Source organism: Marmota marmota, unplaced genomic scaffold (assembly GCF_001458135.2).
Source record: "Marmota marmota marmota unplaced genomic scaffold, marMar, whole genome shotgun sequence".
NCBI lineage: Eukaryota > Metazoa > Chordata > Mammalia > Rodentia > Sciuridae > Marmota > Marmota marmota.
In genome coordinates this window covers 221,404-245,138 of record NW_025999949.1, presented here as the reverse complement: position 1 = coordinate 245,138, position 23,735 = coordinate 221,404, and the positions used below count along the sequence as shown (strand labels likewise).

General features: G+C 38.9%; 1 protein-coding gene across 1 annotated transcript in view; it reads right to left on the bottom strand.

The window, feature by feature from the left end:
- Laptm4b (lysosomal protein transmembrane 4 beta) overlaps positions 1–23,735 on the bottom strand; it is a 65,324-nt gene that overhangs the window by 5,775 nt on the left and 35,814 nt on the right. The window contains exons 3-6 of the mRNA XM_015486323.2: positions 23,556–23,629; positions 23,072–23,194; positions 19,092–19,190; positions 14,510–14,605 (exon numbers count right to left, since the gene is read on the bottom strand). Coding sequence (XP_015341809.1) covers positions 14,510–14,605; positions 19,092–19,190; positions 23,072–23,194; positions 23,556–23,629 — 392 coding nt within the window. The remainder of the gene's footprint in view (positions 1–14,509; positions 14,606–19,091; positions 19,191–23,071; positions 23,195–23,555; positions 23,630–23,735) is intronic.

Here is a 23,735-nt window from a genome sequence, read left to right as displayed (position 1 = left end):
CCCCCCAAAAAAAAAAAAAAAAAAAAATGTGAAAATGCAATTATTTCGACATTTTTATAAGTTGGCATTTAGTTAAATGCTTAAAAATTTAATGACTTATAATGAATGACCAATAAATAATCTCTGAGGACTGAGAATATGTCAATCTAAAGCCACTGCTGGCAAGCGGTAGCTACGCAATTCTTTCTTTCTAACCGTGACCAGGGACATAACACAGCCCAGCAACATTCAATACAACTATCCAGCCTAAGCGGAGTGCCTGAAGCTATCTCAGCATGACCTTAACTACAGAGTGATGACAGTGTGAGCCCTCCACACGGATGGAAAAAGCTGTGGACGGAAGGCACCTGGGGTTCTCTAGGAAGATTACTATCCATCCCTACAGAATTCCCTTCTCCTTGAGTTGGTAAGTGAGGTGACAAGTAGCAAAGAAGGTCATTCATGTTACTTTGACTCTGATGTGACTCAGAGTGTTACCAGAGCAAACTTCATTTTTTTTAGCTACATCATGGTTTTAAAGGTGCAAAGTCTGACTCCCTGGACCAGAGGCAATTCCAACTGGACATAAATTTCACAAGCCAGGGGCTGAGGTTTGTGGCTCAGTGGTTGTGTCCACCTAAAACTAAAAAATAAATATTAAATTTTTTTTTCCACAAGCCATTATAATGCTCAAGGGAAAGAACTAGAACCATGCTCCTCAACAACAGAGACACCTTCTGAGAAATGTGTTGTCCTTGTATGGAACTCACAGCATGTACTTAAACTAAGTGGGCTACAATGTCACTAGGCAATATAATCTTTTTTTTTTTAATATATATTTTTTTTAGTTGTAGATGGACACAACGTCTTTACTTTGTTCATTTTTTTTAAATGTGGTGCTGAGGACTGAACCCAGTGGACATGCGAGGCAAGCGCTCACCCACTGAGCTATATAACCCCAGTCCCTAGGCAATATAATCTATGGGAATACCAGCATCTGTGTGGTTCATTGTAGACTGAAACGTCGTCATGTAGTGCCTCATTGTATTTACTGGGGAAACTAGGAAATATTTAGGTACCAGGGTAAAACTGGACTTTTAATGTAAAATCATGGGTCCGCCACTAAAGGCCTATTTGGAATTCTAGAGCTGGTAGGATGACAGTCCCAAAGGTTACTATGGGTGAGTTATATAAATGTCTTATGTACTTATTTTCCAGAAAGGGTTCCAGAGTTTTCACCAGATGAGTGGTAGATGTGCCTATGAGTTTCTGTAGGGGCTTGGAAAATGTGTCACTCTCTGAGAGAAGCAAATCTTCACATAAGGAAGGGCATCGGGGACTGGACATGTGCAGTACAGACACTTAACAAAGCCAACAGGGAGACTGTGCTGTGTGAAGCCACTACCAGGGAAGACCCCCCTCCTGTGAAGCCCAACCCCCACAAAATACAATCCAGAAGTACCCAAAACACAAGAGGAAGCCGAGAAGTAGGAAGCCATGAGGTGCCAAGGAAGCAAATGCGTGCAACGGGGAAAGGAACGACTCCCCTCATTCACACCATGCCCTTCACGTGCAGCCCAGGTCTGTCCCAATCTGATTTCTATGACTCCCAGCATAGCACGCTTGTTACCAATCCAATCCTTTCCCCCCAACTTTCTCTCTCCTGGCATGTTTTTCTTTCTCATGTCACTCTATACACAGTCCAAACAGCCCACAGCTCAAGTTAAATTCACTTTCATCATGGAGAGTTGAAATATTCCAGTCCTGGTTTCTTTGCTTTTCTAGGCAACCATGGTACAATAAACATTCTGGAAATTTAAAAAGCACTACAATGATACATTTTCATATTCTCTGTAGATTATAGAGTGACACTGTAAATGGCCCTCCACTGTGTTGCTCTCCTAAGACACTTTTTTTACTTATATACTATCTTGGACTATAACTGTCATGATTACTTTTCTCCAAAAAGTTTCTGATATTTCTGTGCCCTTTCTCAGTGCTGATCATTAGAGGTGTGTTCATATTTTGAGTTCTGTCACTAGTAGACTGATGACTGTGGTCAATCAATATGGTAGTGGATAGTCAAAGGGTACGTGCAATCTGACTGGGGTTCAACCTCCAGCTTTATGATTTATGAAGCCTGGGGTCCTGGGTAAGTTTTTAATCAACGTGAAATTCAGTCTTTATATCTATAAAATAAGACCCATGGTAGTTACCCATCAACAGGATGTAAGGCTTTGAGTGAGGGAACACAACTAACAACAAATGCACTGAACACAGGCTCAGCATTTGGGTGCTCAATAAAGGGAAACAACACTCCAACTGCACCAAGATACTCCATGTAGTATTGTCTATACCAGTTCAACTGTATATCTTCCTTAAGAAAGTGACAATAAATTGTAAGCCCTTTACTCAATAGGGTTAGCAAAGAGATTCTTTTTCCTTCCTCAGCTCCAGTGGTTGCAAAATGTGCTAGAAGCTGACTTGAAGAGCTACCGTTGAGCCACGCACATTGAAGCAAGTAGGTGGCACATTGAAGCAAGTAGGTGGATGGATAAAGACCTACCATGAACCCTGGCAATGTGACAGACAGTGCCATACATGGGATGCTGAGTCATAGCACATAAGGCTTCTGGAAAACCTTGTGCCAGCCCTGCAAAGTAGTCATCTGGCTAGCATTGTTAAGTGCACCTTCAAAAGGTCACACTGTTCTATCAAGACATTAGCTTCGGGATACTAGGAAACCTGGTAAGACTACGGAATCCATGACTCTAAACCCAATTCCCCAAAGTAACTGAATAATAAGAAAAACAAAAGGGATCCCACTTTTCCTGGAGGCTACAAGTCTGTAAGAGTTGTGGGCACAGAGCCATAACTAAAATCCAAAGTGACATTTGGTTGAAACATCACCTCCAGTCATTTACCCCTTAACCACACACAGCTGAGCACCTACCTGAAGCCAGGCATGGACTAGGTGGCACAGAGGAGGACTGAAGATACCTGACTCCACTGGAGAAGGATGCCCATGCTCATCACAAGAGGGAAGAATATATGGAAACTGTGGTCACAAAGACCTTATGTGCAAAGATGCAGGCCGTTTGCTATAGTTGGCAAGTTGGTCCTAGTTACCCACATTTCTATTTGCACTGGCTCAAACTGGGAGTGTCCGTGACCTCTTCTCAAGTTCCACAAATTGTTAGGCAGTTTACAAAACTCAAGGAAACACATTTTCAGGCTTATTATAAAGATACATGATAAAGGACAGATGGTGAGCCAGTTGAAGAGGGAAACAGGCTGAGGTCTGCCAGAGCCCTGAGGGCAAGCATCCTGGTGGAGTTGGAGTTGGGGGTGCACCTGGATGTGTTCCTCGAATCTGAAGCTCTCCAAACCCCATCTACGGGATTTTTATGGAGGCATCATCACACAGGCATGATGGATAATTAATTCAGGCTCTGGCACTCCCCAGAGGATGAGGGTGGGGCTGGAATTTTCAAGTTACTAATCAATGTTTGGTCTTCCTGATGACTGCCCCTGTCCTGAAGCTAACCAGAAGCTCATTAAGGGCTGCTTAATTAAAATGAAAAATACTCCTAAATCATCCAAGAAATTCCAAGGATTTTAGAAACCCTATGTCAGAAACCAGCAGAAACCAAACTATAGTCTGTTAAATACAAGTTTGATCTAGATTTGTAAGCCAAATAATAAATGAGGGAGAATTAACATTTTCTCAGAAAAAAAGATATCCTTATAAAGAACCAAAAGATTAGATGGCGCTATTTGCCAACATTCTTGCAGGTGGAGAAACTGAACCTGGGTCTACCCAGGCTAAATAAATTCCCTGGGATGGTTCAAATTGTCCTACCTAGAAAACAGCTTAAAAGTCAATGAACTATGTAGAACAAATGTAGCCTGCCACCTGCTTTTCTGTGTGTGGCCTGGGAGCTGGAAATGATTTTTATATCATCTGATGGTTGGAAAAATGTGTACAATGTGTGAAAATTACATGAGTTTCAAATTTTAGCATCTTTAAATAAAATTTCACCAGATACAACCACCCAAATGTGCTTACACATTGTGTATGTCTGCTTTTGCACTACTATAGCAGCACTGAATGACAGAAGCCATATAGTCCAGAAGCCGAAAGCATTATCCACAATGCCAAAACTTTTATACCTGGCCCTTTATAGAAAAGATGTACCATTGCCTGACCTAAGGGGAAGCATTATTCCAAATTCAGACATTGGAAGATTGACAATGTCAGCTGGCAAGGACACAGCCCCAAACTAGTCCCACTCTTAAGAGGCACTGAAGTCTTCCAAAGTTCCATTTAAATTAATCACAAGTAGCCAAAACATTGGTTTTTCTCTTTTTTCATCATCTGTTGTACCCCAACCATGAGTCTCCAATAATCTGTTTAAAACAGGCAGGGTTTACATTAAATGCCTGAGTTATGGTTTAAAATAATAGGTGTCTCATGTGTGAGACAATGCTGAAGACTTAGAGGCAAAATGATTCAGTTACAAAAGTCTTAACCTAATCAGTAAATTAATCCCCTGATAGGAATTAAATTAGTGGTAACTGTAGGCTGGTAGGGTGTAGCTGGTAGAGGTGGATCCTCGGGACTATCTTTGGAGTATATATTTGGTTAGCTATTCTCTCTCTTTCTGTTTCCTGATCATCATGTGAGCTACTTCCCTCCACCACACTCTTCTGCCACAATGCTCTGCCTCACCTTGAGCCCTGAGCTAGCTGTCTATGGAACAAGACCTCTGAAACTGTGAGCACCCATCTAAAATTGTTCTTGTCAGGTCTTTTAGTCACAGCAGAGAAAAAGCTGACTAAAACAGCTTATCTTAAACTGGTCATGTCAATTTGCCCATTTAGATATGAGCTTCCTTTATTTAGGTTGAGGAAGGAGGTGGCAGACAGGTGAATCATGACTCTCCATGATTAAATGAAATAACCACCTGACTTTTGGGATGAACTTACCACAAAGGGCAAGTCTGGGCTTATTTTTAAGAACTAAAATAACTGTTTCCAATTTTTTGAAAGCCTCCACATGTAAACAAACAAATACACACAAACATGTAACTGCCTATTTTTTATTCTAAGGCACACAAATTTCTGAATTTAGGCTATGTCTTATCATTGATAGCATCTACAGCTCCTAAAATAATGTTACAGAAGCTCTGGTGGCATCCTGTATTCATGAACCTAACATACCAAGAGATAGGGAGAGCATGAACAAATTTTGGGGAATCCTAATAAAAAACTTTCTTCCCACCTACAGAAACCATTTCTAAAGGCAAATAAGATTAAAAGTTGATTTAATCTTCAAGTCACTGCAAAAACTACTGTAATCTGTCCTCTCCTGACATTACAGGAGAGTAATAAGTAATTTCCATTAATTCTCAGCAGAGAAGCTATTCAAAAATTTTTATAGATTATATTCATAATATAGAATTAGTTCTTTGAATCTTTCAAATTGGGTCCAAAAGTTCTGACAGGTAAAATATTTAGAAAGGTAACATCAAAATAAGGTATTCTAAAATGAAAATGTTTTTACACATTTAAATACTTATACAAATATTAGATATTAAATGCTGAGAAAACAGAAGGAATGCACAGTGAGTTATCACCACAGTAACCCCATCAGAATCATCAATTACTCCCTCCTCTCGGTGCCCCCTAAGCCTGAATGTGCTATGCCATCTACCATACACATCTCCTTAGTGACACACCATTCCAGCCAGGGGTTCTAATGACTGGCTTTGTCAGCTGTGTCCTGAGGCTTGGGCAGGAAAAGGAGGGCTACTCAGACCCTCAGATCCCCATTTTACCTGTTTCCTCTTCTCACCAACTTCCTGTCTCCCTCCCTTGTATTATTGAGAACAGAGAAACATCTATCTCCTCCTCCCCCTACCCAACAAACCAACTGTGGAAGTTTCTATTATTTCTTCATATCTGCCACCATAATAGAAACCTCTATATTCTGCTTTTTAAATCATCATAAGCCTTTCTTCTGCTATTATACAGCCAGTAATCATTTTAGTAACAATAAATACATTTACCAAGTGGATATACCCTTATTTAACCAAACCATTCCAATTATTAGACAATTAGGCTGGATGCTATTGCTACTAAAAGCAATGCTACATGAACATCTTATACATTTTTTATTACTTCCTTAAGATAGATTCCCAGAAACCCTTCCTAGAATGTTTAAAAAATTTAAAAAATGAAATCCAATGCCTTATCTGTCCCTACGGTAAAATAAATATGGACTTTATTTGGGGTATGTGTAATTAAATCAGAAATCAAATGTGTATTATAATTTCCAGCAAAACAGATGCTTTAAAACAATCTGTATTTTACTGATAGAAGAATATTAGAATATTGTACAGAGGAAAGAAATAGGAGCCAAGTAAATGTCAACACAGTGTCCCCTGAACCTACCTACATAAAAGTGGAGAAAATCTCAGGGGGCATCTAGTCCAGCTTCACCCAAGATGCTATCATATTAGAATTAACAGAAAGTATATCTGAGGCCATGTACATATCTGCTCTATCAGGAACTGGGTTAGGAGAAGCAGGATTACCTAGCATAGCTAGTTTGCTTTTTAGCCTTTATTTTCTTCTACCTCTTTCCTCTGAGTCAGTGGCAATCATAATCCCAAAACATGCCATTCCAAATGCCATAATCCTAAATGTTGAAATCTCAAAAAATTAAAAGCCCTAAAAATCATAATCCCAAATGCTGAAATCCTGAAAACCATAACTCTTATTGATTAAAAAATAATAATTAAGTTTATATACGTGGAATAGAAAGCCAAATCCTGGAGAATTAGTGTATTTCCTATTGCACATAGGAGAGGTGGATCATTTTAGGGGAAAGAATACCTAGAAACCTGGTAAAGCAATATATTGAATCACAGAAGAATTTTAAAAAGAGCAACATCAAGAATACGAATGTCGGGCTGGGGATGTGGCTCAAGCGGTAGCGCGCTCGCCTCACATGCGTGCGACCCAGGTTCGATCCTCAGCACCACACACAAAGATGTTGGTGTCATAAACACAAAAAACTAAAAAATAAATATTAAAAAGTTCTCTCTCTCTCTCTCAAAAAAAAAGAATACGAATGTCTTCTCTGGGGACAGAAAGTGTCTGTTCCTCACAATGGAAGACTTTATACAGTCAGTGATCAGGATCATCAGCCAGCTCTATGGACCACCTCTGTGCCATTGCCCATAATCCACCCTGGTAATATACTCTTTCACACGTCAAATTTTCTTTTTTCTTTTTTAAAATATATTGTTTTAGTTTTAGATGGACACAATACCTTTATTTTATTTGTTTATTTTTGTGTGGTGTTGAGGGTCTCATGCATGCTAGGGAAACACTCTACCACTGAGCCACATTCCCCAGCCCAATTTTTCTTTTTAGTTCGTTTTTGTAAGTTTTGTTCCCCACAGTTTTAAATTGTCAACATTATTTTTTACAATCTACTATTATGTATCATTTCTGATATTAGAGATATAAATGTGTTAAAAGAGTTCTGATTCCTTTTATGCATTTTTTGCAAGATTGACTCCACAAAAGAACATTGCCCCAATGCTGATTTTGTGCCTAAGCATTGTGGGTGCATGTAAAAATATCCAAACTTCCTCAGTACATCTGTGTTTGATAAAGATAAAATCTCTCAGGACCTCAACTCTTTGGGCAACTGCATATGCAGTGGTAACCCATGGTGGTTTTTAATATTTATTTTTTAGTTGTAGTTGGACACAATACCTTTATTTATTTATTTTTATGAGGTGCTGAGGATCAAACCCAGGGCCTCACACGTGCTAGGTGAGTGCTCTACCACTGGGCAACAACACCAGCCCCCATGGTAGTTTTTAATTGATCTCAAAGGACTTATGTTTCCATCATGATATTTCAAATGACCATAAAGTTGTATGCACAATTACCAACCACAGTGATATTCATCATTTATACATTTTGCATTTTGACTTTTTAAAATACAATTCATCTATTCATTAAAGTGACACCTCTGTGACTAGTGTACCTCTGTGTTTGCAAAAATGTTATTATTGCCTATTTTATTGTGTAAAGTAGCCTATGAAATGTTCTATCAGTTTTTTTAAGTAAATTGCCATTTAAAATTCTTCAGAAAATTTTAAATTTTTTTTCCAGAATTATATTTTCATAATTTTTATCTTTAGGGATTTTAAGCTTTACAGATTCTGATCTTTGAGGATTTTAACATTTGGGATTATGGTGTTTGGGACTGTGTCTTTCAGGATTATGACACAAAACCCTGAGTCACGTTCCTCTCCTTCCCACTGTGCTAAAAAGCAAAAACTAACAAACACCCAATGCAAACTAGCAAATGCCACTGATTTCAAGTCCCCTACTACTTACTGCCTTGGACCTAATCTCCAACCACCTTAACTCCGTTGTTAGCCTACCACCTGCTCTCTCGGCTTCAGTGAGAGTGTAGCTCAGTGGTTAAGTGCCCCTGGGTTCAATCCCCCAAAATAAAAAGCAGTGAAATTAATATTTAGCCAAAATGGTGTCTGAAATTCCAATTCAAGATGAAAGAATTACATGGCGCTGGGGTTGTGGCTCAGAGGTTTACAATCTTGGGAACCTATAACGCCAGCCCTTTGTGTTTTTTAGACAGGGTTTCGCTCAGTTGCTTAGGGCCTCTCTAAGTTTCTGAGGCAAGCCTCAAACTTATGATCCTGCTGTCTCAGCCTCCGAAGCTGCAGATTATAGTAGGTGCCACTGTGCCCAGCAAATTCCTTATGTTTGGGTTTAACAAAATATTGGGGATTACCATGGCCTAAGTCTTAGTATTAGAAACACAAGGTTGCATAGATTAAAATTGTTTTTAAGACCTTGATTTACATACAGTTTAATGTAAAAGAAAACCTGCATGTAAAGTATTTTTCCTCTTAGGGCTACAGCTGGATTGCAGATTACGTGAAATGTATCTACCATGTGATTTCAATGAAAGAGGGTACATCTCCCAAGGCACAAACACTGCTGGGGCCCCAGAAAGCTGACTCAAAGGGGCACTTTAGGATATTTTAAACTTTTAAAGGAAATACAGCAATACTTCTTAAACACTGCACTGACTACTGTTAAGTCATTTAGACATTAAAAAAAAAAAAAAAAGTAACTATTTTCATGGCTTAAGAGTGCTGTTGGGAAAAAAAATATCTCCAACCCTAAGGCATCATAAATTCAGAGTTTGCGACCCCCAGGAATCCCCTTCAAGGTTTTTGCTTTGCTTTGGTTTGAACACTGGAGGAGAGATTAACACTGGGAATCATCTCTAATATCTAATAACTCTGATTTATCCTCCCTCTGAGCCGAATTTGGGAAAGTACATATCTGGATAATAACATGTGTACTGTTTTAGAGAAGGATAAAAAGCACATTTATTTTCTACCAACAAGAGTCCCAGTATCGTTCCACAGAGGTCAACATGAATCTACTTAGCCTGGGAGAAGAGCCATCTGGTATAGTATCTGGAAGGAAGTGAAAGCCAGGCACGACATGTTAGTAAGTCAATGTGGCTTCCCTATAAAGATAGGGACAAAGGAGAAACATACATTATTAAGTGTACATATACCTAACGTAGGTATGAGACAAGGGAAAATAGCAGAACTAGATCATTCCAACCAACAAAAAGGGTCTCTGTACATTCGATTTGTTTCAATTAGGATGCTAACATCAACTCCTTTAGCTTTGGCCAGTCTTTAAACAAGCAGTACTTGGCTAAAAGAAAAAAAAGTGTCCTCCAACCCTAAAAGTCCAGATTATAGTCTCTAGATATTATCTCCCATCAAAAGGAAGCAAGACTCCTGAGAAATGGCTGATTCCAGGTCTGGAGAAGAAAAATAATAGCTGTGTAGAGAAAGTTTTAATTTTTTGCCCTTTGAAAGATGAGAAAGAGAGAGATGTAGGGAGGGAGGGAGGGAGGTAGAGGGAGGAAGCGGGGAGGGGGGGGGGACGACAAGTTTCATTTAGGCTTATTCATAAAATTTATAAAACTAACTATATTTTCCAACTGGACATCTCCAGTTTTTCATCAATTATTTATTACTAAAAATAACCTCACTGGTCACTACTAGAGAATGACAGACTAACTAATTTTGAAAACTGATAAATGAAAAGAACAATTCATATCACAAGTACTAATGGGTAGCCAAACAGCACATGAAGGAAAAAGTTTCTCTTTATAAAATATTCTAGGGGACTGGGGAATGTGGCTTAAGCAGTAGCGTGCTCACCTGGCATGTGTGAGGCACTGGGTTTGATCCTCAGCACCACATAGAAATAAAATAAAGTTATAAAAAACATTGTCCTACAAATGTGAAATAAATTTTTTAAAAAATTCTAGTTAGTGAAGGAAAAAGGAAAGATAGGAGCACTACCATATTATAACCTCGATGAACCAGAGTACCAGGAAGTAAGCCTATAGGTTCGCTTACATACCCAAAAGATGCCAACCAGATATTATATTATTTATATTATATTATATTATATTATATCATATTATATTGCCTCTTGATGCAAGAACAAATTATCAGCAATAAGTAGTCTTGCAAAAAAACTCCAAAAGTAACAAATCCCAAACATGGAAAGCCTCCAGATCCAACTGAAAATTGTCAGGAAACACCTGGTATGTAGTAAGAAAAAATCTAGACTATGGGGCAAACTCATTTCTTATACAAAAATTTAAGAGTCTCCACTACTACATACTGACCCATAGATCCTGTCTCTAATAGTCTGCTAGAAAATTATGACATTATGAGAAATATGTGGAAATCTGGGGGCTTAATTCTTATTTATGATACTAAGGAATTATAGTTATAATTAAGAATTCTTTTTGAAAATAATACCTTCCTGAGCTGGAGTTTTGACTCAGCATCTGCCTCGCACGTGTAAGGCACTGGGTTCGATTCTCAGCACCACATATAATAAAATAAAGGTCCATCAACAACTAAAAAAGATATTAAAAATAATAATAATACTTTCTTTTTATAAAAATCTTTATTTAGAAAGTACTATTAGAAAGCTGAGACTTCAGTTGGTGATCTAGTCAAATATTTTGGAGAGGACTTCCAATATGATGGAGTTAGGAGAAGGTAAATCTCCCTTTCCCAGAAACACAAATCTTTAAAAATGACAAAGAAAAAGGTCACTGGGAAGTTGGGGAACACAGTGACATTACCAGCAACTCCATTTCCTCATCTTAAAAATGGCAAGCTAGCTGGGTACAGAGGCTCACATCTGTTATCCCATCAGCTTGTGGTGGTCGGGGGAGAGACAAATGAGGCAAGACAGCAGGAAACAGATTTATTTGGCTGCAGCCAGGTTCGGAAGGCAAAGCTTTCACTGTAATCAATCAATCAATCCCCTGAACCCAGAGTCCAGGCAGTTTCAGAACTTTATACCCAGAGTTTGTTGGGGAGGGCCTCAGAAATTCATACAAAAGCAGTTCTTTCTTTTACTGTTCTAGGCAAGTTAACACTTCAAGGACAGCACTGAGAGGGGAGAGCTTCTTTCCCCCTTTCTTCCCTCCCCCTGCCAGCTGTTACCATGGAGCCCAATTAGTAACTAGAAACATCTTCTCTTAACTTTGAAATGTAAACATCTCTGTGAAGCTCAGCCCAAAGCCAGAGGCTTTGAGAATCTCTCTTCCTTATCACATTTCCCATTTGCAAACACACTTCCCACTTGAAAACTTTTACAAACTATTGTTACTATACTAGATAGTCCATAAATGTTTGAAAAACTACTAGAGGGTGTTCAGAACCTGGAATGCTAATCTCTTTCAGGCCCTTGGCCAAATTTAATTATTGTAAGACATGAGCAACAGGAAATAGGAAGCATAACTACAATGAACTCATTTGCAGAGATCCTTTTTCTGATAGTCCTAAGATCAATTATGGTGAAGATTTCTGGAGATGCTTAATTAAGATTTTTCTGTAGGGGAGGGGGTGCCACTACCAGCTCAGGAGGCTGAGGCAGGAGGATCGAGAGTTCAAAGCCAGCCCTAGCAGAAGTGAGACACTGAGCAACTCAGTGATACCCTGTCTCTAAATAAACTACAAAACAGGACTGGAGATGTGGTTCAGTGGCGGATTGCCCTTGAGTACAATCTCTGGTACACCCACCACCACCACCAAAAAAAAAAAAAACACAGGGCAAGCTAATATAGAATGGCTGAGAGAATGAGGACCAACCAACAACCATCTGTAAGCAATTCCTTAACACCTTTGCCAGCACACCAGGAACAGTCACAGGGGTCCAAATCCTAATGAGCACAAACCAATGTCCAGCTAGAAGACTTTCTGAAGAGAGCAGAACTGGGAGCACCCAGCTGAAAAATACAACCGATTTTTTTTTTTATTATTATTTATTTTTTGGCACTGGGAAGTTGAACACAGGGGTGCTTTACCTCTGAGTTACATCCCCAGTCCTTTTCATATTAAGACATGGTCTCACTAAATTGCTGAGGCTGGCCTTGAACGTTCAGTCCTCTTGCCTCAGGTTCCCGAGTCACTGGGATGACAGGCATGCACCACCATGCCCAGGCTTGATAAAAAATTTTAAACTTATAAGTAAGCCTAAATAAAACTTTTTACTCCATACCAACTGGTATCTTACTCATGGTTCTTTTTTCTCTAAGAACCCAGTTTCTACATAATTTCTACAAGAGGGGGAAAAAAAAACCCATACAGCCAAAAGCATAACAAACCAAGTACATGCAATATGGGTATCATCTTCTCTAATGTGGTTCTACAAAATGAAAGTCCCACCAAGGGCAGTAGCACATGCCTGTAATCCCAGCAGCTAAGGAGGCTGAGACAGGAGGAGCATATGTTCAGAGCCAGCCTCAGCAAAAGCAAGGTGCTAAGCAATTTAATGAGACCCTGTCTCTAAATAAAGTACAAAATAGGGCTGGGATGTGGCTCAGTGGACAAGTACCCCTGAGTTCAATCCCTGGTACTCAAAGGAAGAAGAAGGAAGAAAAAAAAAAAAGGATGGCAGTCCCATACACCACCACACCATGAGTCAGGCTAAGGTTTTGACATACAATGTTACAATTCCTCCAACTCAAAAATCTCAAACTCTACTTAGATTTTTCTTTTACTCAGCAGCACAATAATTGTATTAAGATGTGTTTTTGTTGTTGCTGTTTGGATTTTAAGAAAAAAAAATTTATTGGTAACTTAATGTCCAACAATCCAAAAGGAAAAAATTTCTTGAGCCAGTCATTTTATCAAAAACACAATAATTCTGAATAGTTAATTCTTTAAAAAGACTTACTAATCCAAGAAAATTCTTGTGAACAGCACATGTGTTTACTGTATTCAGTACACAGGGTTTTGCAGACCCTTAAGAAGGGCCTCCTCAGCCTCTGGGTTTGCTGGGCCTCGTGCATCAGTCTGATCAGTCTACTCTTAAACCCCTGGCTTGTGTACATCTGATTCACCCCAAGAAACGTTTGATGGGCACATGGGGAAACTATTAATGCAAACATGCTCTTGACATTCCACGGGATTTTTCAATAATACCAGCTTATACCCACATGTTTAATATAAAATGTTATATTGTCTTATTCCTGTTTTATACACAAGGAAGTAAAGAAAGACACAGGTTGAATTACTTTAGTAAGATTAGTAAGTGAGAAAGTCACCAGCATTTAAAAAACAAAACATAAAACTCTGTTCTAGTTTAGACTTGACGTAACATTTATACTTCTTCTTTTAAGTGTCTTATCCATCCTGTCCATCCAGTCCCACTGACTCTGCCCCACCCACATGTTCTTATCAGGCACCCCATCCCCACTGGCCACTCACTGAGCCCTTACTTGTACAGGGCACCACATCAGCACCATGGTGAACACAAAGATGAAGAACACAGAGAGTTTACTACCTGGAGGACTTCGATTTTCATCGTGCTGAGCCAGGGCGTTGAGACAATTTACATGAATTATAAAATGGCTTCAAGGGTGCTTCCAGTGAAAACATGTTTTTTTTCAAATCATGTATCATGGGTTTAAATTTTTTGAGTATGAACAACTAGTAGCAAAAGAAGTCACACAAATTCTCTTAAGGTTTTTATACACAGGGCAAGTTATAAAGACACACTAACCTCTATCATTCTTATTTATCTATCCATAAAACCATACTTAATGGTTTAATTTCATATATAAAGTGAGATGATACAGTCATGCTATGCAGAATTAACACCTCAAATTATATTCCATGGCTTCATAATTCGGGGACACATATCTAATATTTTTTAAAAATGATCCACAAGTTAAGCCACTGAGATTTCAATAACCTCTAAGGAAAACAAAATACATTTAACTAAATCCTTTGATGACCAAGCAGCTGATAGATACGTTTCAAGAATAAAAAGTGGCAAAACACTTTAAAGATTAGAAGCCATGGTACAGTAGTGGGCAGGGGGGATTCTCCACCTTAAGTGACATCACACCTACCGTAGTGTCATTGCTGGTAACATAAACCAGGACATCAGAAGAGTTCCGGCCATTGATGTATCGGTAGCAGTTCCAAACACAGCTAATCAAGTAACCCTGGAAGTGAGTACTGGTTATTAGATTTTTAATTTTCAAACTGCAAACAATTTAAAATACCACATAGATAAAAACATACTATAAAACTTTTTATTACATAAAACTAAAGCATGTGTAACCTCTATTAACCAAAAAGCCTTTAAAAAGTACAAATGCTGGGTACAGTCAGTCGCTGGCGAAGGGTGCTCTTGTACCTTTGTATTTTGTCACACAGTGCGTGTAGCAAAGAGATATTGGTTAGGAAGAGGAGGGGCTGAGAGCAGAACAAGAAATTTGGAAGAAAACGTGGTCCAAAGGAACCACCACCACAAATACTTATTGTCCTCAAATTCACAGCACAAATTCATTAATCCATTTATCACAACGCTTTACCTGTTTCGTTGGGAATTTTTATTCTACATGATTGTCTATGATTTAACCACAAGTCAATTTTTTAAAAATGTTCATAGCCTATAAATTTACTTCCAAGTCATCAAAATTCACTAAAACATTTCCATTTTCATAGTGAGATATTCAAAGAAGATACTTCAAATGAATTGGACATATTACAAATAAAGCTTGAATTCATGGGGGAGGGATTATGGTACTGGGCATTGAACCCAGGGGCATATCCCCAGCCCTTTTTATTTTGACAGGGTCTTCCTAAGCTGCTTAGGTTGGCCTCTAACTTGTGATCTTCCTGCCTCAGTAGCTGCAAGTACAAGCATGCACCACCCACCTGGCTATAATGGGAGACGTTTAAGCGATGAGCTCCATATACGTCCATTCTAATCATCATAATTTGATTAGAAATTAAATTATTACAAAATTCCTTCCTTGAACTTTTTTTATTAAAAGAAGTTTAAATATACAGAGCACATGGAAACCTCACATATAGCTAAGAATATAAAATGGTGTAGTTGCTTTCAAAAAGTCTGACAGAGCCTCAAAAAAAAGGAAAACTGAGTTACCACCTGATCCAGCAATCCACTCTTAGATATGCAGCCAAGAGGTCACTTATACATGAATGGCATATAGCAGCATTATTCCACAGAATTCTCCCAGCATGATTCATAACAGTCAAAAGAGGAAGCAGGGGCTGGGGATTTAGCTCAGATAGTAGAGTGCTTGCCTCACATGCACAAGGCCATAGGTTCAATCCTCAGCACTACACCCCAAAAAAGTGGAAGCAATCCAAATGTCTATCAACTGATGAACAAGACACACAAAATGTGGTGTGTATCCATTCGAGCGAGGGTCATTCTGTGATTAAACGGGAAGTAAACTGTGATACATAGTACAACATGTGGGTATCCATTGGAGTGAATGGTCATTCTGTGATAAACAAAGTGATACATGGTATAACATGGGGAATCCTTGAAAACAAGATGGTAAGTGAAAGTTAGCCACAAAGAAGCCAATATTGTATGACTGTGTTTATCTCAAATGTCCAAAACAGGCAAATCTATCAGAAAGTAGCTTAGTGATTTCTAACGGCAGAGAGTGGGCAGAAGAGTGAATGGTGAATGGTATTCCAAAATTATATTGTGCAGCTGCCGCAGTCTGGCTGGGCACAATCAGGAGCCACTTGTCAAAAGAAACTAACTTTATTTTTAGAACCACACACGCCAAACAAAACAGCCTCTCAGGAAAAACCCTCAGAGCCTCAACTGCCACCACCGGCTTTCCACAAGCCTCTCTCTCCCACACAAGCTTCTCTCCACCTCCCACAATCCTCCTGCTCTTGAGGCCGGTTGGCTGGGTCACATGGGCGGAGCCAAAAAAAGTCCCCCAATGAGCAGCTCCGTGGTCTGAAAGGGCAGGGAAACAGCCCAATGAGCATCACCGCAGAGGAGCCAATCAGCTAGATGTTGCTGGGGCCGCTGTGAGCCAATCATCAGCCGGCAGCTGGAAGTTTGCTGGGGCCCCTTCGGCTGTGGCTCTCAACATGCAGCCACGGTGGTGAATGCACAATTCTGTAAACATACTAAAAAACACTGACTTGTATACTTTAAATGGGTGAATTTTTTGTGAATTATATTTCAACAAAAAATTTTAGCAAAAAATAGGTAAAATATTCTGTAGAATAGTCAGAATGCTGTCTTGAACTGCATTCATATTTGAAGGTGATTATTTCTTGCATTCAACTTCAGATGTTAAACTGAAAATTTATATGCTATTTTATAAAATTTCTTTAACATTTATTTTTTAGTTTTAGGTGGACACAATCTTTATTTTATGTGGTGCTAAGGATTGAACCCAGTGCCTCATGCATGCTAGGTGAGCACTCTACCACTGAGCCACAACCCCAGCCCCATAAAATGTTTCTTGAATGGCTATAATCTCAAAGTACAGATCAAGAAGGAAAAAGATGAAAAGTGCAATCTTTATTGAATAATGTACACAATATCTTCTATTCACTCAAACTTTCAGTTTAGCTCATAATGTTACAAGTTCTTTGTTGCCTAGGAAGCCCTAGGCTTTTTAAGAATTTTAATGCTTGGATGTATTAGTTATATGTTCTGTAAAAAGACTATATTCACTTAGTATTTTAGCAGAGAACACTGGATTCCATAAACAAGAACTCTTTTAGACGTGAGTTCCTTATTACAACAAATCCATAACAGAGGCTAAACAGCAGACAAATGTGAAGTGCCTGTTGTCTGGAATTCCACAAGTCCACAGTCAGCACTCCCAAGGGCCCCTTGGTGACACACATGGTTCATTCACTGCTCACCCCAGTAGGGGAAAACCTCTCTGCCTGTTGTCTCTAAACACCCAGGGACTTATTGCAGTGACCTTATTTTTCATTTGACATTTCCTTAATCTTAATTAAATATTTAATATATTTTCCAAACCCACACTAAAATATTCCTTTCCTCATCTCTTTTTTCTACATCCATGTATGGAATTTATCCAAATCCTTGATCATACAATATAAAAAAATTCAGTGGTGTTTTATGAGGGAAAACTGAATTGATTGTCTCTCTTTCTCTTGTCTCTCACTTGCTGGGACTGAACCCAGGGCCTTGAGCTGCTAAGGATGTGCTCTACTACCAAATTACACGCCCTTCAACATATTTTCATTGAGTGATTTTCTCTCTACTCCTCTTATCTATTTAAACTTTTTTTTTCCTAAATGTACTTCCCTAAGTTATTGAGGCTTGACTTTTTTTTTTTTTCAGAGAGAGAGAGAGAGAGAGAATTTTTTAATATTTATTTTTTAGTTTTCGGTGGACACAACATCTTTATTTTACTTTTTTATGTGGTGCTGAGGATCGAACCCAGAGCCCCGCGCATGTCAGGTGAGCGCACTACGGCTTGAGCCACATCCCCAGCCCTGAGGCTTGACTTCTGAAGAAAAGGGTAATTTTATGTCAAAATAAAGATAATGAAAGATAATGAGTTTTAAAAGTTCAAAGCCTGGGCTGGGGATATAGCTCAGTTGGTAGAGTGTTTGCCTTGCATGCACAAGGCCCTGGGTTCAATCCCTAGCACCACACACACAAAAAGTTCAAAGCCTAAGAACCATTTGAGATTTTCCTGTTAGCACACAAACACAGGCTATCAAAATACAATCTGATTATAATTATAATCACATTGACAGAAATGAAAAAGAACAGGTAATATCTGATGAGAAGGGTGGGGAACACTGTTGGTGGGAGTGACAACTCATTTAACTTTTGGGATGTTCCATCTGACAGCCTACCAAAGGCCTTCAACTTATGCCTGTCCTCTTATTTTAAGAAAACATGTTGTTTGGGGATGCAGCTCAGTGGCTGTCAGTGTGAGTCACTGGGTTCGATCCTTAGCACCACATAAAAATAAATTTAAAAAGGCATGCTGTCCATCTACAACTATAAAAGAAATTGGGGGGAAAAAAAGGAGGAAGAAAATGTATCTTGAGGACACAAATGCCTAAGTATTATTATAGCACTACTAATAAATGAAAAATTAGACACCACCTCAATCTCCAACCACTGAAAGAAATAATAACACTCATAAAGGATTGATATTCTAAAAATGACAAGAATGTGTAATTCCAGTGTCTCAGGAGGATTGCAAGTTCAAAGACAGCTTCATCAACTTAGATAGAACGTAAGCAACTTAGCGAAACCCTGTCTGAAAATAAAAAATAAAGTAAAAGCGGGCTGGGGATGTGGTTCAGTGGTTAAGTGCCCATGTGTTCAATATCTGGTACCAAAAAATCTTCATCATCATCACAAGAATGTCTATTACATGGGACACTGTAATGTATGTTGCAGTGTCATAATATAAACTATGCAATGTATAATATTATATTAATTTATTTCCATTTAAACATATTTTGGAATAATCCTTGATTGGCCTGTGTAATCCTGGTGTTTCTCTCTCATGTAAGTAACAGAAGGAACTGGAATATTAGGAAACCAAACAGCAGTTCTGACAACTGATCAGGCTGTTTATTTCTTTGGTATATAGAATATTCTCAATAATATTTAACCATAAGTAAAATCCTTATGCTTACCTTGAATGTCAAGATAATGCTGATAAACAGAAGAATAATAAGGACCAAACAGGTAGGATTCACCGACATGATATCATCTCTGTAAGGAAAATTAGGAGGCTGCAAAAGAAAAGGGCCTCGTTAGCAAATCTCTTTATAATCATTCAAGATATACTCATTAGTTCTGATGGGCTCATCAGAAACCAACGGGCAAAAGCAGACAGTTCCCATTTAGAACCAACGCACAATTTCTCACCCACCTCTACTCATGAAAAAGCTACAAAAGGTGTGACAATGGGGACAGACTAGTCCTTAATCCGGGCAATAATTCTATAAAAGGGAAAATCAAAGGAAGAGTCATGAGTGAGACCTGAAAATACCACTTTGCTCGCCTACTACACAAATTTAGAAGATAGTAGTCTGTGCCACGGAATATTTTGTACACCGGATTTTCTGGGAATTCTAGACATTCTAAAGAGGGTCAGGGGATGGATTTAAAATGGTGTTTTCTTTATGTAAAGTATTCTTGCTGATCTTAGAGAGCAGATTCTCCTATAATAAGAAGAATTCACAGCATCTATTAGAAGGGTGGGGGCTGGGGATGTAGCTCAGTTGGTAGAGTGTTTACCTCGCATACACAAGGCCCTGGGTTCAATTCCCAGCACCCCACCACACACACACACACAAAGAAAAAAAGTCAGGAGATGGGGATATAGCTCCACGGTAGAGTGCCTGCATAGCATGAGGGTTAGAGTTTGATCCCCAGCACCTGAAAACAAAGAAACAAGAGGAAGTCCTACCATCTGACTACACTGATGAACTACCAGATCCAAGGAAACCAATTTAGCATGATCATAGTCGTCTATGGTCAGTGGAAGCAACAGGACTTCCCCAGGACACAAATAAAAAAAATAAAATCAAAAGGAAATAAAAGTCATTTTTTGAGACCAGTTCATAAAATCAGTCTTTTTAAAAATATTTTTTAGATGTTGGTGGACCTTTATTTTATTCATTTCTTTATATGTGATGCTGAGAATCGAAATCCAGTGCCTCACACATGCTAGGCAAGTGCTCAACCACTGAGCCACAACTGCAGCCCCCAGAAATCAAGCTTTTCCATTAGAACCTGAAAGGGATTTCTGTAGTAGTGATTCTTTTCTTCTTTCTTTTTTTTTGTTTTTTTTTTTTGTGCTGAGGATTGAATCCAGGGGTACTTAACCACTGAGCCACAGCCTCAGCCCCCCTTTTTAAAAGTGTGAGACAGAGTCTTCCTAAGTTGCTGAGGCTAGTCTCGAACTTGCAATCCTCCAGCCTCAGATTCCCAAATTGCCGGGATTACGGCTGTGTACCACCTCACAGTAGTAATGATCTTAAGGGCAAGAATAACATAGTGTTGTTCATAAGACCAACAAGAAATCATATTGCTCCTATGGTCTAATTACAGGAATGAATTAAAGAAGAACCATGTGACCCCTTTCAGAAAGATCTTGACACTCTTCCTCCAGAAAAGTGGACATGGTTTCTACATATAGTTAAGATCTACAGAAAGATAACGCATGTCTGTGTTTGACAAGACTCCACATAAATAAACTGAACAGGCATTAGAATTAAGCAAGCGGATGCTGGGGATATAGCTCAGTTGGTAGAGTGCTTGCCTAGCATGCACCAGGCCCTGGGTTTAATCCCCAGCACCACCACCAAAAAAAAAAAAAAAAGAATTAAGCTTGCCTTCAGCCCTCTCAGATAACAGCCTCTCAGAATCACTCTATCTCAATCTGTCAACAGAGGCTCCATTATCAAGAGAACTTCAATGCTGCCATTCATTACTGTCTTTTAAGGCATTGCTGATAATGTGTAAGCCTCATTCCTTCAGCCTAATCTTTAAGTAGAACATAGAGAAGATATTCACTTGCTGTTATGTTGGGGCTGGGGTTCTAGTTCAGTGGGAGAGCGCTTGCCGAGCACGTGTGAGGCACTGGGTTCAATTCTCAGTTCAACCCTTTATAATTATTTGTAAAACTAAATATAAATAAAATAAAGGAATTGTGTCCATCTACAACTTAAAAAAAATGTTTTTTAAAAAAGGTAAATGTTTGATTATTTTAACTGCTATTTTAATTACTACCAGCTCTAAAACAAACAAGGAGGGAATGAAAAAACAATATAGAGCTTAAAAGGAAGTCTAGGTAGATTCTGAGCCATTCTGCATGCTTGCCCTGCACATTAGGCTTTATGTTCCTTATGATCTGCAGCATACAGAGTGTAGCACACCATCTCCTATTCAAATAGTCAAAGGGCTGCATATGGTTCACCTTCATGTCTCCATCACCATCAACACCCTGTCCCAACCCCTCGCATCCCAGATCATGCTGAGATGGTATTTCTTCCTCTCTTCCAGGATGAATTTTGGGAGCCCAGCACAAGAGATCATCATCACAGAATTAAAAAAAAAAAAAAAAAAAAATTGTTCAGCACCAAGGGCTGTGACTCAGTGATAGAGCTCTTGCCTAGCACATGGGAGGCACTGGGTTCAATCCTCAGCACCACATAAGTAAAATAAAAGTATTTTGTCCATCTACAACTAAAAAACATACATATTAAAAAAAGACCAGTCTAGGCAAGTTGGCAAGACCCGCTCTCAAAATGAAAACTCAAAAGGACTAAAAATGTAGCTCAAGCCAGGCACAATGGCACACACTTATTATCCCAGCGGCTCAGGAGGAAGAGGCAGGAGAAATTTAGCCAGGCGCTAAGCAACTCAGTGAGACCCTGTCTCTAATAAAATACAAAATAGAGCTGGGGATGTGGCTCAGTGGAGTGCCCCTGAGTTCAATCCCCGGCCGGTACCCCCAAAACAAAAATTATATATTAATGGTAAAGCACTCCTCAGTTTAATCTTCAATTAAAAAACAAACAAACAAAAAAAAAACACATCACCAACTTCTCTTGCCTCACTTCCTCCTTTCTTCCCTCCAGCTCATCCACTGATCATTTCTCCTGAACTTTTCAGTCCCCATTATCACATTCCCCAGCCATCTCTTCCATTTCATGAGAAGTTTGCTCCTTTCCCAGTGCTCAGACACTACTTTAAAAAAAAACAAAAAACCTCTAAGAACGAACACCTTATTTAAAACATTCTAACATTTTGAAGAAATTTTAAGACAAATTCACAATTTAAAAAATAAAGATTATAAGATGTGAATAAGCAGATATTCCAACCTCTGCTATATGTTTCTTAATACCCAGCCATAAATACTTACTCATATAGTCACAAAGGACATTTAATAGACTCATCCCCAAATGATAATTGGGGAAGAAAAGGATTTTATGATCAAATATGTTTGGGAAACAGTATATAGCAGAGTCCCAAGTTCTCCCATACAATAGCAGAGGCATGAACTACATTTTATTCATACCTAAGCAAACTGCATTTCACAAAGCAAGATTATCAGCATCTACACTATAATTTAGGTAGATTCATCAAATGCCACCATCACTGCCACCAACTTATCTCTCTCAGGCTCAGGGAGGTTTTATATCCCAAAAGATTTTCTAAGAAATCAAAACTCTTTTAAGATTACATTTAAAAATCTCTCATCAGGCCAAGCATAGTGGTGCATGCCTGTAATCCCAGCAGTGTGGGTGACTGAGTCAGAAGGATCACAAATTTGAGGCCAGCCTCAGCAACTCAGCGAGATCCTGTCTCAAAAATGGGGGTGGGGGGAGACAGGGGATGGGGAGGAGAGGCTAATAATGTAGCTCTGTGATAAAGCAGCCCTGGATTCAAATCCCAGTACTACCACATACATACATACACATACACATACACATACACATACACACACACACACACACACACACAAAAAAAAAAAAATCAGTAATTCATATGCAATCTAAAACTCCACAAATGAAAGTATGTGAGCCTATCGCTATACTTGTATGTCTCTTACTGAACCAGGTATCTCTCCGGACAAGAAGTAGTCATTGGGAGGGCCACGTACCAGCTGGCGTATGTATTCCTGAATGGAGTTTGGATAAACAAGCACAGTGACTGCAACCAAGGTGTTCAGGGCAAAATCAAAGATCTGGTAACAGAAGAATGGGATGATCCAGGCAGCATGTTGCTAAACATAAGAGAAAACAGCAATGTTAATGCATTCCGAGTCACAAAACACTATTTTCTTGAGTTCAAAGAAAACTTTTTTTAATCTAAAGGGACATGGTGGAATTGAAATTCATTAAATCAGGTCATGACAGCAACTGGTGCGCCAAATGGAAGGAGTCAACAAACATGACTCAGTGAACTGGTCTGGGATTATAATATTGGTTTTACTGGATTTCCTAGTAACATGATGTCAGTGAAAGATCAAAACTTCTGAAAAAGAAAACTGGGAATAATTACTTCATACTGACTATGGTTAAATACAGAGATTACACTTGTAAGAGACAGAGGAAAAGGCCCAGCACCTTATTATGGCTACTGACCTTGTATGCTCCATAAGTCGCCATTGCACATATCAGGATCATGAGGAGAGAAACTGCGATAGCGATGCACATGTCTGCCAAAAAGACAATTAGCAGTAAATCCATGGTTCAAATATTTTTGAGTCTATCCTCAAAGGCACTTTGTTTATAAACCAATTATAAGTAACAATTTTTTTTAAT